The sequence below is a fragment of the Saccopteryx leptura genome, chromosome 5, assembly GCF_036850995.1.
Source record: "Saccopteryx leptura isolate mSacLep1 chromosome 5, mSacLep1_pri_phased_curated, whole genome shotgun sequence".
NCBI lineage: Eukaryota > Metazoa > Chordata > Mammalia > Chiroptera > Emballonuridae > Saccopteryx > Saccopteryx leptura.
Window position 1 is genome coordinate 52,959,558 of NC_089507.1, and position 16,047 is coordinate 52,975,604.

Below are 16,047 nucleotides of genomic sequence, written 5' to 3' on the forward strand. Positions count from 1 at the left end.
AGGGCTAGTCTTAAAAAATATTTTTAAGATGAAAAAAAGAAAAAAATATATATATATATACATATATACATATATATATGTCAGAGGAATGGCAGAGTGAGAGATCCCCTTGATCTCTCCCCTTGAAACTTCAACAATTTGAATAGTTATAACTCAGCCAAGGAACGCCAGCTGGGCGCACAGGCACACCTAAAAAATCCGCGCATGGAAGCAACTAAAGGTGGGCAGGGAGTGGCCAGAGTCGGGGGAGCGAAAGATAAGGATGCCAGCCAGCTCTGCAGCCAAGCACTGCTGATGAGGCTCTAGAGAGGGGAAGAACCCGGTGTGTCTGGGTTTTCACCTGCTGAGAGGAGCAGAGATTCCAGTGGCGACTCTCAGGAGTGAAAAACTACTAGTGTCTTTAAGAGCAGGAACAGGGCAGAAGCCACACTCTGTGACAGTGCCGGTTTTCCTACAGTCTGCCTGCAGCCTATACTTTGGACAGAGAGATGGAAACAAAAAGCTGTGCAACCCCTTAGCCTCCTAGAACTCGCCTCCCTTTGCCCTTGGTGTTGAGGTGCAGGGTACATCAGTGGCATACCCTAGAACTAGCTATGCAAAACCAGTTTCTTCTGAGGGACAGGGGAACTCCCTGTCTGGCCCCTGCTTTGTCAGGACACATGAAATTACATGCGGATGCCCAAGATCACCATTGCCGGGAGGAAAAGTCCTCACAGCCCACCCTGCCCACATCATCCCAGCTGCAGCATTGCACCAGGGGTCAGCCAGGGAATTTCACAGAGCTATAACTTGTAATCTAGCACTACCTACTGGAAAATGATTTTTAAAAACCTCTTGGAATTAACTACTAAGAAAGTGCCACTCACACATGCCTACTAGGCAGAGAAGAAGTCCTTGGAATATCATGAATAATCAAGAAAGAGACACAGTTCAGAAAGAAAATGAAAAATCTCCAGAAAGCAATTTCAGTCTCATGGAAATAGAATTTAAATGACAGAGAATTCAGAAAATACTCAATGAGATGCTAGAAAACATTGATAGGCAATTTAATGCACTCAAAAAACAAGTTAACAAACAAAACAAATATTTCACCAAAGGGGTTAAAACTTTAAAATGAACCACACAGAAATTCTGAAGATGAATTCAATATTCAAATTAAAGAATGATTTAACAAGTTTAGCTAATAGAACTGGCCAGATAGAGGAAAGAACCAGTGACATAGAAGACAGGCAACTAGAGATGATTCAGAGAGAAAAGAGAGACTCGAGAATTTAAAAAATATATATTAGAGCTCTATGAGAACTATCTGACTTAGAAAGAGCAATATAAAAATAATAGATATCAGGAGAAGGGGATGGAGAGCCTTTTCAAACAAATAATTGATAAAAGCATCCCAAGACTGAAAAGAATCAGATTCTCAAATCCAAGAAGCAAACAGAACACCTAGTCTCCTCAACCCAAACAAACCTTCTCCAAGGTACATTGTATTAAAACTGTTAAAAATCAATGACAAAGAAAGAATCCTCAGGGAAGCTAGGGAAAAGAAGAACATGACATATAAAAGAGAGCCCATCAGATTATCATCGGATTTCTCAGCAGAAACTCTACAAACCAGAGGAGAGTGGACCCAAATATTCAAAGTTCTGAAAGAAAGACATTACCAGCCAAGAGCACTATATCCATAAAAGCTATCCTTTAAATATGAAGGAGAAAGAAAAACTTTTCCAGATATACAGAAACAGAGAATTTGTCACTAGAAAACCCCCACAACAGGAAATACTCAAGGGGTTATACCACCTGATAAAAAGAACAAAACAACACAAAACTGTAAGTAAAAGCTCCAACAAGCTTACAGTGTAAACAGGGATAATCTGTGACAACATAAACATAACATAAACATAAAATGGAAGGGGATAAAAATCTGAATTAGCACAGGAGGATGAAGGGCAGAAGCATTCATAAGATAAAGAACTATTACATATATGAAACCATTTTTTTTTTTAATAACCTAATGGTAACCCACCCACAAAAAAACCCTGAAATATATAGCTTTAAAAAAGAGGGTGGCTGGCCAGTTGGCTCAGTGGTAGAGCGTCGGCCTGGCGTGCAGGAGTCCCGGGTTCGATTCCCGGCCAGGGCACACAGGAGAAGCGCCCATCTGCTTCTCTACCCCTCCCCCTCTCCTTCCTCTCTGTCTCTCTCTTCCCCTCCCGCAGCCAAGGCTCCATCAGAGCAAAGTTGGCCCAGGCGCTGAGGATGGCTCTATGGCCTCTGCCTCAGGCGCTAGAATGGCTCTGGTTGCAATGGAGCAGCGCCCCAGATGGGCAGAGCATCGCCCCCTGGTGGGCATGCCGGGTGGATCCCGGTCAGGCGCATGCGGGAGTCTGTCTGACTGCCTCCCGTTTCCAACTTGAAAAATACAAAAAAAAAAAAAAAAAAGGAGGAAGCAGCAGGAAGAATATGGAATACCACCAATCAAAAACAATTGACAGAAACAAGGAAAAAAACCAATGGAAGCACAGAGCTACCAGAAAACAAAAGATAAAATTGCTATAGAAAATCTTCATGCATCAATAATTACCCTACATGTGAATGGACTAAACTCTCCAATAAAGAGGCACAGAGTAGGTGATTGGATCAAAAAGCAAAACCCAACCATGTGCTGCCTTCGGGAGGCTCATCTAAGTGCAAAGCCAAGAGCAGACTCGCCTGACCAGGCGGTGGCACAGTGGATAGAACATCGGACTGGGATGCCGAGGACTCAGGTTCGAGACCCCAAGGTTGCCAGCTTCAGCACAGGCTCATCTGGTTTGAGCAAAGCTCACCAGCTTGGACCCAGGTTGCTGGCTGAAGCAAGGGGTTACTCGGTCTACTGAAGGCCTGCGGTCAAGGCACATGAGAAAGCATTTCAATGAATGACTAAGGTGTCGCAATGCGCAATGAAAAACTAATGATTGATGCTTCTCATCTCTTCGTTCCTTTCTATCTGTCCCTGTCTATCCCTCTCTCTGACTCTATCTCTGTCTCTATTAAAAAAAGAGAGAGAGATAGTAGACTCAAAGTGAAAGGTTGGAAAATAATTATCCAAGCAAGTAAGATCCAAAGAAAAGCAAGTATAGCTGTACTTATATATGACAATATTGATTTCAAGACAACAAAAGTAACAGACAAAGAGGGATATTTCATAATTATAAAGAGGACACTATATCAAGAAGGCATAACTGTATATGCGTCAAATAAGGGAGCACTAAAATATATAAAACAACTACTGACAGAACTAAAAGAAGAAACAGAAGACAAAAACACAGTCACAGTTGGGGATGTTAATACTCCATTGACAATTCTAGATAAATCATCTAAACAGAATAAGTAAATATTGTCCTTAAATGACACATTAGACCAAATGGACATAATTAACATTTATAGAACCTTTCATCCCAGAACATCAGATTATACATTTTTTTTTTTTTTTCCTGAAGTTGGAAACGGGGAGGCAGTCAGACAGACTCCTGCATGCGCCCGACCGGGATCTACCCGGCATGCCCACCAGGGGGCTCTGCCCATCTGGGGCATTGCTCTGTTGCAACCAGAGCCATTCTAGCGCCTGAGGCAGAGGCCATGGAGCCATCCTCAGCGCTTGGGCCAACTTTGCTCCAATGGAGCCTTGGCTGTGGGAGGGGAAGAGAGAGGAAGGAGAGGGGGAGGGGTGAAGAAACAGATGGGCGCTTCTCCTGTGTGCCCTGGCCGGAAATTGAACCCAGGACTCCTGCACACCAGGTCAATGCTCTACCACTGAGCCAACCAGGTAGATTATACATTCTTCAGTGTACATCAGTGCTACAGACTGGTTTAATGTCAGAAAATATTTTCACAGACCAGCCTTTAGGGTGGGACGGATAAATGTATCACGTAAGCGAGACAAGCGTCAAGAGTGAGTCTTAGATTTAACAGAGGGAATCTGGTCATTTTTTAAAAATAAAACATTGTTCAGACTTAAATATAAATAAAACGGAAATAATATAAGTTATTTATTCTTTCTCTGTGACCGGTACCAAATGGCCCATGGACTGGTACCAGTCCATGGCCGAGGGGTTGGGGGCCACTGGTGTACATGGAACATTCTCAATGATAGACCATATGTTGGGTCGTAAAACTAACCTCAACAAATTCAAGAAGATTGAAATTATACCAAATATATTCTCTGACCATAATGCTCTGAAATTAGAATTCAGCTGCAAAAAGAAAGTAAAGAAACTCAAAAAATGTGATAATGAGTCAACACACTACTAAAAAAATGACTGGGTCAAAGAAGAAATAAAAGCAGAGATCAGGGCCTGGACGGTTGGCTCAATGGTAGAGCATCAGCCCAGCTTGTGGATGTCCAGGGTTCAATTCCTGGTCAGGGCACACTGGAGAAGTGACCGTCTGCTTCTCCACTGTTTCCCCTCTCCGTTCTCTGTCTCTCTCTTTGCCTCCCACAGACATGGTTCAGTTGGAGTAAGTTGGCCCTGGGCACTGAGGATGGATCCATGGCCTCACCTCAGGAACTAAAATAGCTCAGTTTCTGAGCATCAACCCCAGATGGGCATAGCATCGCCCCATAGGGGGTTTGCCGGGTGGATCCGGTCGGGGCATATGCAGGAATCTGTCTCTCTGCCTCCCTGCTTCTCACTAAAGAAATATTAAATAAGTAAAGAAAAATAAAAAAATAGATCAAATGATGTATGTAGAAACAAATAAGAATGACAAAACACCATATCCAAACTTCTGGCATGCAGCAAAAGCAGTAATAAGAGGAAAGATTATATCGTTACAGGCCTATCTCAAGATACAAGAGAGATGCCAAGTAAACAAACTAACATTACATCTGAAAGAACTAGAAAAAGAAGAAAGGCAACCCAATGTCAGCAGAGGAAAGGAAATAATAAAAATGAGAGCAGAACTGAATGAAATAGAGAATTAAAAATTTTTAAGAAGCTATAGAAAACAGTGAATATAACAAAGAGCTGTTTCTTTAAAAAGATTAATAAAATTGACAACCCCCTGGCTAGATTCACTAAGGAAAAAAGAGAAAGGACTCACATAAACGAAATCTGAAATGAAAATGAAGAAATTACCACAGACATCATAGAGATACAAAGGATCATACTAGAATACTATGAAAGATATATGTCACTAAATTCAACAACCTAGAGGAAATGGGTAAATTCCTAGAACTATGCAATCTTCCTAGACTGAGCCATGAAGAAGTGGAAAACCTAAATAGACCAATAAACAATGAGGAAATTAAAACAATTATCAAAAATCTCCTCAAAAATAAAAGTCCAGGAGCAGATGGACTTCACTAATGAATTCCACCAAACATTCAAAGAAGATTTGATACCTGTTCTTCTCAAAGTTTTCTAAAAAATTAAAGAAGAGGCAATACTTTCTAACACATTCTATGAGGCCAATATAACCCTGATACCGTAACCTCACAAGTTTAACCTAAAAGAAAACTACAGACCAATATCTCTGTTGAATACAGATGCAAGAATCCTAAACAAAATAATAGCAAATCAAATACAACAACACATTAAAAAACTAATATATCATGATCCAAGTGGGGTTTATTCCAAAAGGACAAGGATGATTCAACATATGCTAATTGATCAATGTAATACAAAACAAAGGACATAAACCATATGATCTTATCAATAAATATAGAAAAGGCATTCCAAAAGAAACATTTGTGATTAAAACACTCAATAAAATGGGTATAAAAGAGAAGTACTTCAACATAATAAAAGCCATATATGACAAACCCTCAGCCAATTTCATACTCAATAGTGAAAAATTGAAAGCTTTTCCTCTAAAATCAAGAACAAGACAAGTCTGCCCATTCTCTCCAATCATATTCAACATAGTGCTGGAAGTCTTAGCCAGAGCAATCAGACAAGAGAAAGAAATAAAACTCATCTATATTGGGAAAGAAGAAAGGTATTACTTTTTGCAGATGACATGCTCGTATATATAGAAAACTCCAATGACTACCAAAAACTATTAGAAATAATAAACATACAGTAAAGTAACAGGATATAAAAGCAATATACAAAAGTGTGCTGCTTTCCTATACTCCAACAATGAAACCTCAGAAAATAAAATGAAATGAAAAAAAAATTCATCTTACACTTGCAACAAAAATAAATAAAATAGGAATAAACTTACAAAGGATGTGAAGGACCTATTCTTTTCAGTGAAAACTGAAAAGCATTATTAAAAGAGATTGAAAATCACACAATGAAGTAGAAAGATATGTATTCGTGAATTAGAAGAATCAGCATAGTTAAAATGGCCGTATTACTCAAAATGATAGATTTTATACAGTCCCCATTAAAACCCAAATGTCATTAAAAAAAAAAAAAGAACAAAAAAACATCAGATTTATATGGAACTACAAAAGACCCCGAATAGCCAAAACAATCCTGAGAAAAAAGAATGAAGCTGGAGGTATCACAATACCAAACTTAAAATTATACTACAGAGCCATGATAATCAAAACAGCATGGTGTTGGCAGGAAAACAGACCAACAGATCCATGGAAAAGAATCCAGAGCCCAGAAATAAAACCACAGGTTTATGGCAAATAATCTTTGTCAGAGGAGCCAAAAACACACAATAGAAGAAAGAAAGCCTCTTCAATAAATGCAGCTGGGAAAATTGGAAAGCCACATGCCAAAGAATGAATCTTGACTACAGTTTGTCCTCATGCACAAAAATTAATTCTAAATGGACATGCCTTGGTCAGATAGCTCAGTTGGTTAGAGCACCACTCCAGTATACCAAGGTTGCCATTTTAATCCCTGGTCAGGGCACATACAGAAATAGATCAATGTTTCTGTGTCTCCCTTCATCTCTCTCTAAAATCAATAAAATAAAATTTTTTAAAAATGGACAAAACCTAAATATAAGATCTGAAACAATAAATTACATAGAAGAAAACACAAATACTAAACTTTTGGACCTTGGCCAAAGAGAACATTTTATGAATTTGACCCCAAAGATAAGGGAAGTAAAGGCAAAAATAAATGAATGGGACTATATCAAACTAAAAAGCTTCTGCACAGCAAAGAAACTAACAAGACAAAAAGGCAGCTAACCAAATGGGAGATGGTATTCGCAAACAACAGCTCCAACAAAGGATTAATCTCCAAAATAAGCAATAAACTCAGAGCTCAACAACCAAGAAACTAAATTGGGGAGAGGACCTAAACATACCTCTCTCATGAAGATGTACAAACAGCAAACAGATATATGAAAAGATGCTCATCTTCACTAGCTATTAGAGATGCAAATCAAAACTACAATGAGATGCCACCTCACACCTGTTAGATTGGCTGTTACCAACAAGACACATAATAACAGGTGTTGGAGAGGCTGTGGAGAAAAGAGGTTCTGCCTGTGGGAATATAAACTGGTACAGCCACTATGGAAAACAGTGTGAATAGAGTTAATATCGATATATGACCCAGCAATCGCTCTACTGGGTATCTACCCAAAAAACTCTAAAACATTTGTTTGCAAAGACACATGCACCCTCATGCTCATTGCAGCATTATTCATAGTGGCCTAGACATGGAAACAACCAAAGTGTCCTTCGATTGGAGGGTTGGATAAAGAAGATGTGGTACATATATACATGGAATACTACTCAGCCATAAGAAATGATTAAATATTGGTATTTGTGACAAAATGGATGGAACTTGAGAATATTATGTTACATAAAATAGGTAAATCAGAAAAAACTAAGAACTATATGATTACACTCATATATGGGATATAAAACTGAGACTCAGACACAGGCAAGAGTGAAGTGGTTACCAGAAGGAGGGAAGGGAGGGGCGTAAAGATCAAATATACAGTGACAGAAAGTGGTTTGACTTTGGGTCATGAGAACACAATGCAATGAATAGTTCGTGTACTGTGGAAATGTCCATCTGAAACCTGGGTTCCTGTGGACTAATGTCACTCCATTACATTTAATTTCTAAATGAAAAGAAAAGAATGTACAATAGAAAATTATATTCTTGTCCTAGATTTTATCCACGTAATAGTATATTAATACACCTCTGGTATTAGTATATTAACCCTTCCTGCAATTTAGATAGTATGACAAACCATTGGATACCCCAATAATGTCTCTAACAATAAGGAGAAAGCTGAAAATATGGGTAACCTGATTTGTACTATAAATTATCACAAAGTAATAATGTATAGAACAGAATTCCAGATTTTCTGAGAAAACAATATTGTTTAAAAATCCTTGAAATATCATTTTCCTTCTACTGTGTTTGTAAATTAGATCTCAAAATACTTTCCATAGGAAGCTCCTACAAATCATATATGTTGGCTTTATAGGAAGCAGTCTGATTCATTTTCTGTCATGCTAACCTTGTTCAGAGGAGTGCCTCAGTTAAACAGCATGCGATAAAAATTTTACACAAAATTTTCACATTTTTATTACAATAAGATAAAATATTAAAGAAGAAAGAAACCAAGCAAGTAGACAAGATCCTAGGTGTGCCCTGGGCAAAGCCAGAATGCAGAAGAGCTTCAGGTGTTTGTGTCTTCAATTGTCCAAATAATGTTGCAGTAATAGTGGTTTAAACAAAAAGGAGGTTCATGTTAAGGAAATATAAAACTTCAGTTAGCCATATTGACTATTCACAGTAATTGAAATGTTACCTTGGAGACCCGAGGTATCTTGGTTTGCTTGGGCTCTTGAATGTGCCAACAACATCCAAATCAAAGAGAACTGCAGCTGCTTCAATTCCTGCTGGCTGCTGTAACAGTTTACATTTCTTTCTATAAGACATGAAATCAATTGTCTATCTTGATATCTGATGCAGTGCCTCTGGTATGTGCATATATTAGACATATTAAATAGCACTATCTTTGGCCTACTGAGCTCTTCAGATTTGTAAATTATTTAGTAAATGTTATTGTAATTATCCTAATCATTCTTACTGTGAATGCCCCTGCATTGAATGATCGCTTAGAGCTATTTTGCCAGAACATTCAGACCTGAGAGTTTGGTCCTCCTTTTCCTATGGAGTTTTATGGTTTGTGCTTCGATGAGGAGAGAGTAAGCAATTTATTTACCTCTGGGGGCAGGATGTTGAAAAAGAACTGGAGATCCAGATCAGCATGAGGCAGGAAATGGAACTGGCCATGAAGATGCTGGAGAAGGATGTCTGTGAGAAGCAGGATGCCCTGGTGTGTCTGCGGCAGCAACTGGATGATCTCCGGGCTCTCAAGCATGAACTTGCCTTCAAGCTGCAGGTAGGGGAAATGGGAGGAATAGGCCCACGGCTCTGTAAAATCCCAGGCTCCCTCTGCCCCTCAAGTTGTCTGGAACACGCTTTAAATACAAGAAGTCACATCTCGTTTTGAGGCCAGCTGCCTACAAACCCCTTCAGGAGTCTCACCATCGCCACAATCACCTTTCAGATTATAATGGGGAGAGGTGTTTTTTTAGCCTATAATTTTTACCCTCTGGTCTAACCTGCCAACTGAGTTATATATTTCATTACCTTTTGTACTGGAATATGCTAAATTGATGAACTTTCTGACTATGATTTTTGTGACAAAGCTGCATGTAGCAATACTCATTTTAAATGTTGCTCTTTGGTGGTTGTTTTTGTTGTTGTTTTTTACAGGGACAGAGAGAGAGAGTCAGAGAGAGGGATAGCTAGGGATAGACAGACAGGAACGGAAAGAGATGAGGAGCATCAATCATTAGTTTTTTGTTGCGACACCTTAGTTGTTCATTGATTGCTTTCTCATATGTGCCTTGACTGTGGGCCTTCCGCAGACGGAGTAACCCCTTGCTTGAGCCAGCGACCTTGGGTCCAAGCTGGTGAGCTTTTTGCTCAAGCCAGATGAACCCGTGCTCAAGCTGGGACCTCGGGGTCTCGAACTTGGGTCCCCCGTATCCCAGTCCTACGCTCTATCCACTGTGCCACCGCCTAGTCAGGCGGTGATTGTTTTTTATCTACACTTGGGAATTAACTAATTTCCAAATATATGAGCATTTCTATTTCTCTATTTCCCACTTATCACTAGGTTCAAAAGGCATGTGCGATTTATTTTAGGATTTTATGTTATATATACATTACTCATAATTCTTTTCCATAACAGAGTTCAGACTTAGGAGTAAAACAGAAAAGTGAACTAAACAGTCGCTTGGAAGAGAAAACTAATCAGATGGCTGCTACCATCAAACAGCTTGAACAAAGGTAAAGTGCCATTTCTTTCGTGAAATACTTCGGGCCTTCAGTGCTGGAAATAAAGAGCATGTAGTATGCATTTGGCAAACAGAAGGTGTATGAAATTCTTCCAGCTTAACATTAGACATGCTGGTAGAAAGAAAACCAGTAAAATTTTGTGCTTTCTAAAATATTACAGAAAACATTTCTAAGAAACATCAGCCTCTCACGACTGTTTTGAACAGCAGAACTCTAACCGTCTCACTAATCCCATTTCAGTGTCACGTGTTAGGGCGGGGAGGCTTAACAAGGATGAGAGGACTCCAGTGTTTGTGATTTTGTTATCTTATTGTTCATCACTACAGTCTTTGAATACTTTGGCGCAAGGTGATGTAGGGGTACTGAGGGTCCTTCTAATAACTTGACCCTCTTTCCCTCCTCCCTCCTGAATAGTTCTGTAGCTTCCACCGTCACCTTCCACCCATGACTCCCAAAATCTTTCTATCTGCAGCTCTGTCCTCCATCCGGAGACCGGTCTTGTGTTTCCATCCTCTGACCAGCTGTTTCCGCCAGTACCTCCCATTCACAAAGCACGTCTCCCTGGGCTACTCTTTTGTTTCTCTTTCGATCTGAAAACACCATTTTCCTCTGGTGCCCAGAGAAATGACTGAGACTTCAAGCGCGAGTGAGCCACGGCACCCACATCACTCAGTGTGGCAGCCTGTGTTGCCTGCCCCCTTTACTCCCATTGAACACCCTTCTTGCACTTGAGCAAAACTAAACTAGGGCTCTGGACATGCTTTCCATTTTTCATATCCATTTCTTTCCTAATAGTTTCTCCGATGAGAAATGTCCTTCCTCTCCCCACTTCTTTGTTCTTCAGATACATTTTTCATGTTCAGGTTCAAAAGCTCCCTGCCCAGAGCTTCCTCTGATACTTCTTCCAGCTGAAAGTATTTGCCAGATATGTCCTTGTTGAAATTCCCAGGGTCCGCTGAGGATGGCTCTATGGCCTCTGCCTCAGGCACTGGAATGGCTCTGGTTGCAGCAGAGCAACGCCCCCTGGTGGGCATGCCAGGTAGATCCCGGTCTGTCTGACTGCCTTTCCGTTTCCAACTTCAGAAAAATACAAAAAAAGAGAGAGAGAGAGAAATTCCCGGGGCCTTAAATCCATACCTGCCCATACTGCTTAGAGCACTTCTCATTTCTGCCTTACCTTATATACCCTTGATTTATGTGTATCTTCTGATGAGAGCATGAGCTCTTGAAGGTTCATTAACTAATTTTTTAAGTTCCCTCATTGGGTCTGTCACAGTGCCTTGAATTTACAAGGCATTCATTTAGTAGATGCATGAATGAATGGATGAATGGATGACTTCTTTTATTCAGATGATTCCTGACCAGGGAGGGTCCTGAGTGGCACTGAATATTGATAGTAACTTAAAAGTTATTCACAAATTAATAAATAATCTTGAAACTTCTAGTTTGGCTGATTTGAAATAAAAACATATTGGTCTATCCAAGAAATTATCTAAGTGCTTGCTCAGAGCAATTATATGTTTATGATTCAACAAATTAGTTGTAATGTTCATAAATTAATAAAATTTATTATGAAATTATTTTTTAATGTTTTTTTGACTTGGCATTAAAGCAGACAATTAAAATAATAACGCCTCTTCAAGTTATAACCTGACTTATTCTCTTGCTGTCTTTGTCTTTTCTGTTTACCCATTTTCTCATGCCCCTTTCACTCCATTTTTATTTTTATTTTATTAATTTAGTGAAAAGGATTTGGTGAAACAGGCAAAGACCTTAAATAGTGCAGCAAATAAATTGATCCCAAAACATCATTAGGCATTTTACAGTTCGGTCACCTCGCAAGTCTAATATCACAACTTAATTTGTAAAAGGAAGAAATCTGAAAGCTATTATATTTAGGCTCAGATTTATATAAAACATCACCAAAAATTGACTTTGAATTTGTTAGACTTTAAAAAAAAAAGGAAGTTTGATATATAGGCTGTGTTTTTTCTTCTTTGTTTTCTTCCCAGAGTTAGAAAATTTAGTATAAATTCTTAAATTCCAAATAAACTTTGAGAAATTGGGTTGACCAATAAATAAATGTCCCATTTAAAAAAGAAGCCTAGGGAATTGAAGCTTTGTACATGTATTGTTGATGCCTTTACAACCTAGTCCCCGACAATATCAGATTCTAGAGGCATCGTCTCTGTCAGCAAGCCTGTTCTACCATTGCGATGGAATGATCTAGAGGTGACTACCGTATGGACTTGGACCCTTCTAAAGTAGTTCTGTCTCTTAGGCCATGACCTTTTTTCACTTTTGTTAACATAGATTTAATCCCCAAGCCAAGATAAGTACTTAGTATTTCACTACAGTTCTATTCTCAGTAACCAAGATTGCTTGCAACTTTTTTGCCTTAGTGACTTTGGGGGTGGGAAAAACAGCATCCTTACATTTCTTTTAAATACATAGAGATAAAGTTAGTGATTAGGTAACTTATAACATAGTAATGTGGAAGCTTGGGAAAACCCTCCTAATATTTATCATCTTCTACCTCTGCCATTTTCCTGCGATTCTACTTCCTATTTAGGTAGTTCAGAGAGAACAATTTTAATGAAAACACTCCTCTTCTATAAAAATAATACACTACATATGTGTTTAAATCTATCCTGCTTTTCGTTTTGTAAAGATGACAAAGTATTGACCTGAGTGATGGTTTCCTGCCTGTCATTCTGTGCTGGAAACATTTCTTGAGAGTTTCTGTTACTTTTTGTTTAGATGGAGATTTGCTAAAGTTTCTAGGAAACTAACAATCTAATAGTTAGGAAACCATCCCAGAGTCGGAAATAGGCAAATGATTAAAAATACATATTCTTTATTATTATTTAGTCTAAAAAATAAAGATTCCCAATAGATCTCCACAAACAATAATTAGCAGGGCTTCTTTCTCTAAGTGACCACAAATTTAACCCTTCCTGGGCTTTACATTATAAATAATCCTATAAATAATATGATTTTTAAAAATGATTTTATTTTGAGAGACAGGCTTTGCATAAGCCATCATTTCTTCAGAGTCATGACAGAAAGTTTTGTTCTCTTTTTTCCATTATGGTATTATTTGCAGCATTTCAGCTGCTTAAGTTGGGACAAAGATAACTCCTTTACTTCCTGCTCCTGAAATTCTATGCCTTCTTGGAAAAACCAGAATTTAGAGAGTAAGATATATTTCATACATGCTTTTATAGGCCCTTGCAGACTTGAACCAAAATCAAGTCAAGGAGCACATAACCAACCTCTTGGAGGATCCTGTGCTCTTCACCTTATTTTCTTTCTTATAATTTGTACCTATTTTTATCCTCATCAACCTTTTATGGTGAATTGCCTTTTCTATGAGCATTTAGAAGGAGTGCTCAAAACCAAAATAAAATGTTCTACAGACTATACATAGCATGCCTCCAAATGCTATTATATAGAGCCCCAGATGTCTCACCTCTTAGAACATGCTTCTTAATAGGTGCGAAGTTAGAGGACGTATGGAAGACATCGGCCTCTTCCTGAGAAAGTGGTCCGGAGTCCTGTGCAGGCCCAGTGCTGCATTGTTCGTCCACGTACTCACACACCGCGTGGCAGGAACAGAAAGGAAAGAGATGGCCAGACTCGGACAAAGGCTTCCCCTTATATAATAACCCAAAGCCTGGGCAAGGGTTGATCTATAAAGCCCCATGATTTGATGCAATTTGTGGTTTAGGGGACGGACTGGAAAAGGTCCTAATTTCATATATAAGAAGATAGTTGCCCATTGGCAAGTTCCAGTAATATGTATAAAACAAATATAAAATACCAAACCAATTAGGAAATAAAAACAAAGTGGATTTAACTTTAGTTCCTGTGTTACGGTTGGCTTTGGATATGGATTTTCTAAAAAGTGATGTTTTGTTGTTTATCATCTAATGGCTGTAAACTGTAGTACTAGAATAAAAAACAATGGAAAATCACTTTCCTCTGCCTGGTTCACCTTCATCTTGCTTTTCTTTAGAATTTGTCTCTTCTCTCTTTCTCCTTATAATTTCTTCCCCTATGTCCTACAAAGTTTCTTTGTTGTTGTTTTATTTCGCCTCTCTCTGTCTCTCCATGCCTTCTTCCTTGGGTTGTTTTACTTTGTGTTGTGAACTTTGGTCTTCCTCCCTACCATGGCTTTTGTTTTTTATCACAAGTTCATGTGGCTCACACCCAGATTGCGCCAGGCTGAGCGAAGCCGCCAGTCCGCGGAACTGGACAACCGGCTCTTCAAGCAGGACTTCGGAGACAAGATCAACAGCCTGCAGCTGGAGGTGGACGAGCTCACCAGGCAGCGGTGACCAGAGGGCCCCGGAGCCCACAGGGTGGTCCTGGGGGTTGAAGGCTGGACAGCAAGAGAAGTGGTCTCATGATCCAGCCGTCTGTTCTGTCTTCACAGGGCCTTGTCTCTGAACTTAGAATTCAGAGAGCTCCACATGCGTTAGCAGCCTCAATATCTTGACAACATCCTTTGTGATCAAAGAATTAGGAAGTTAGAAACCAAGGCCCCAGATATATAGGAAAAAGTAAGAGAATTAATTGCCAAGATAACACTAATAATAACAGTATTTCCTGAATTCTTGCTGTGTGCCAAATACTTTACTAAGCACTTCACATGCATTCTCTCCTAACGGCTTCCTACCAACCCTCTCAGTAGGTGATCTTATTACCCCCACTTCAGAGGAAATTAAGGCTTAGAGGAGTTAAATTTGTCCAGATTTACACAATTAAGCTAGTAAGTGCAACATTCTAACTTAAAAACCTGTCTCTCACTCCAAGCCCCTAATCCATGTTATTTCTCAAATGAGACTTGATTCTGTGCAGAAGCCACAGACTTTAATCAAATAGAACTTGGTTGCTGGATATGAAAGCACATAGCTCCTGAGGACGCTAGTGGTCAAAGGTGTAACTGGGGGTTGAACGCTGTAACTATAGAGAGAGAGAGTTCACATGAAATGGGTCTCTAGTGCCTGTGAATTCATACCGTCTTGCTGAAAATTTTTAAATACTGTCTTTCAGTTACAGTAAGTCCTAGTAATTGTCATTCAGTTGACCACAACGTTTCATTAAGAGTTAATATTAAATATTGACATTCAGACATTCAGAATGGTGACCCTCAGGCACTGGAGATTCTGAAGTACCTTCTTAGTCTAAGAAAGACTAAACATGTTATATGTATTTTAGTGTTACTAGTTTTATTATATTGTATTTTTGTGCTTTAAAGCCTAGCCGTCCACATGTATGGTGATATTTTATTAACCAAGTATTAAAATTTCATTATTAAACTTTAAGGAAAAGGTTTGCTATTCCTTATAGAATGTAAATGAGAACAGAAATCCAAATGTTCATCCTTTTCCTCTCCCACCTATCCCAGGAATCAGCTTGAGTTAGAACTAAAACAGGAAAGAGAAAGAAGGTTACAGAACAACAGAAGCATCCCAGGAAAGGGTTCCCAGAACCCAGAACCCAAAACGGTAATAATTGTTACTCCCTTGTTCATTTACTTAGTACTTAGAGGCTAGCTACCTCGATGGGCCGGACAGTTACCTCTCCCGGAGTGCATGCTGAATCGCTGTGGCCTTGAGCCAGTAGAGGGCAGGCTAGAGCAGGAGTGAACTCAGACGTGCTCAATTCTGAGTCTCCCTCTAAGATGCTCTAACTTGATTTCATTTGGAGCAGGGGATTAATAACCATGCTTTCCAGTGGCCCTGTTATCCTTTTT

At 39.2% G+C, this 16,047-nt stretch overlaps 1 protein-coding gene across 14 annotated transcripts in view; it reads left to right on the plus strand.

Moving 5' to 3' along the window:
- The window catches only part of RUFY3 (RUN and FYVE domain containing 3), a 94,725-nt gene that overhangs the window by 69,151 nt on the left and 9,527 nt on the right, over positions 1–16,047 (plus strand). For 6 of the 14 annotated variants that reach the window (XR_010751643.1, XM_066386122.1, XM_066386123.1 and 3 more), the window contains 4 exons: positions 9,154–9,321; positions 10,180–10,277; positions 14,503–14,622; positions 15,700–15,799. Coding sequence is in view for 11 of the 14 variants with exons in the window: in XM_066386122.1 (XP_066242219.1) it covers positions 9,154–9,321; positions 10,180–10,277; positions 14,503–14,622; positions 15,700–15,799 (486 nt within the window). In the remaining 3 variants the exon portion in view is untranslated. Of the gene's footprint in view, positions 1–9,153; positions 9,322–10,179; positions 10,278–10,758; positions 11,813–12,028; positions 14,264–14,502; positions 14,623–15,699; positions 15,800–16,047 lie in introns of those variants that run through there. The other 8 variants (XR_010751645.1, XR_010751644.1, XM_066386125.1 and 5 more) reach the window with 3 other exon arrangements.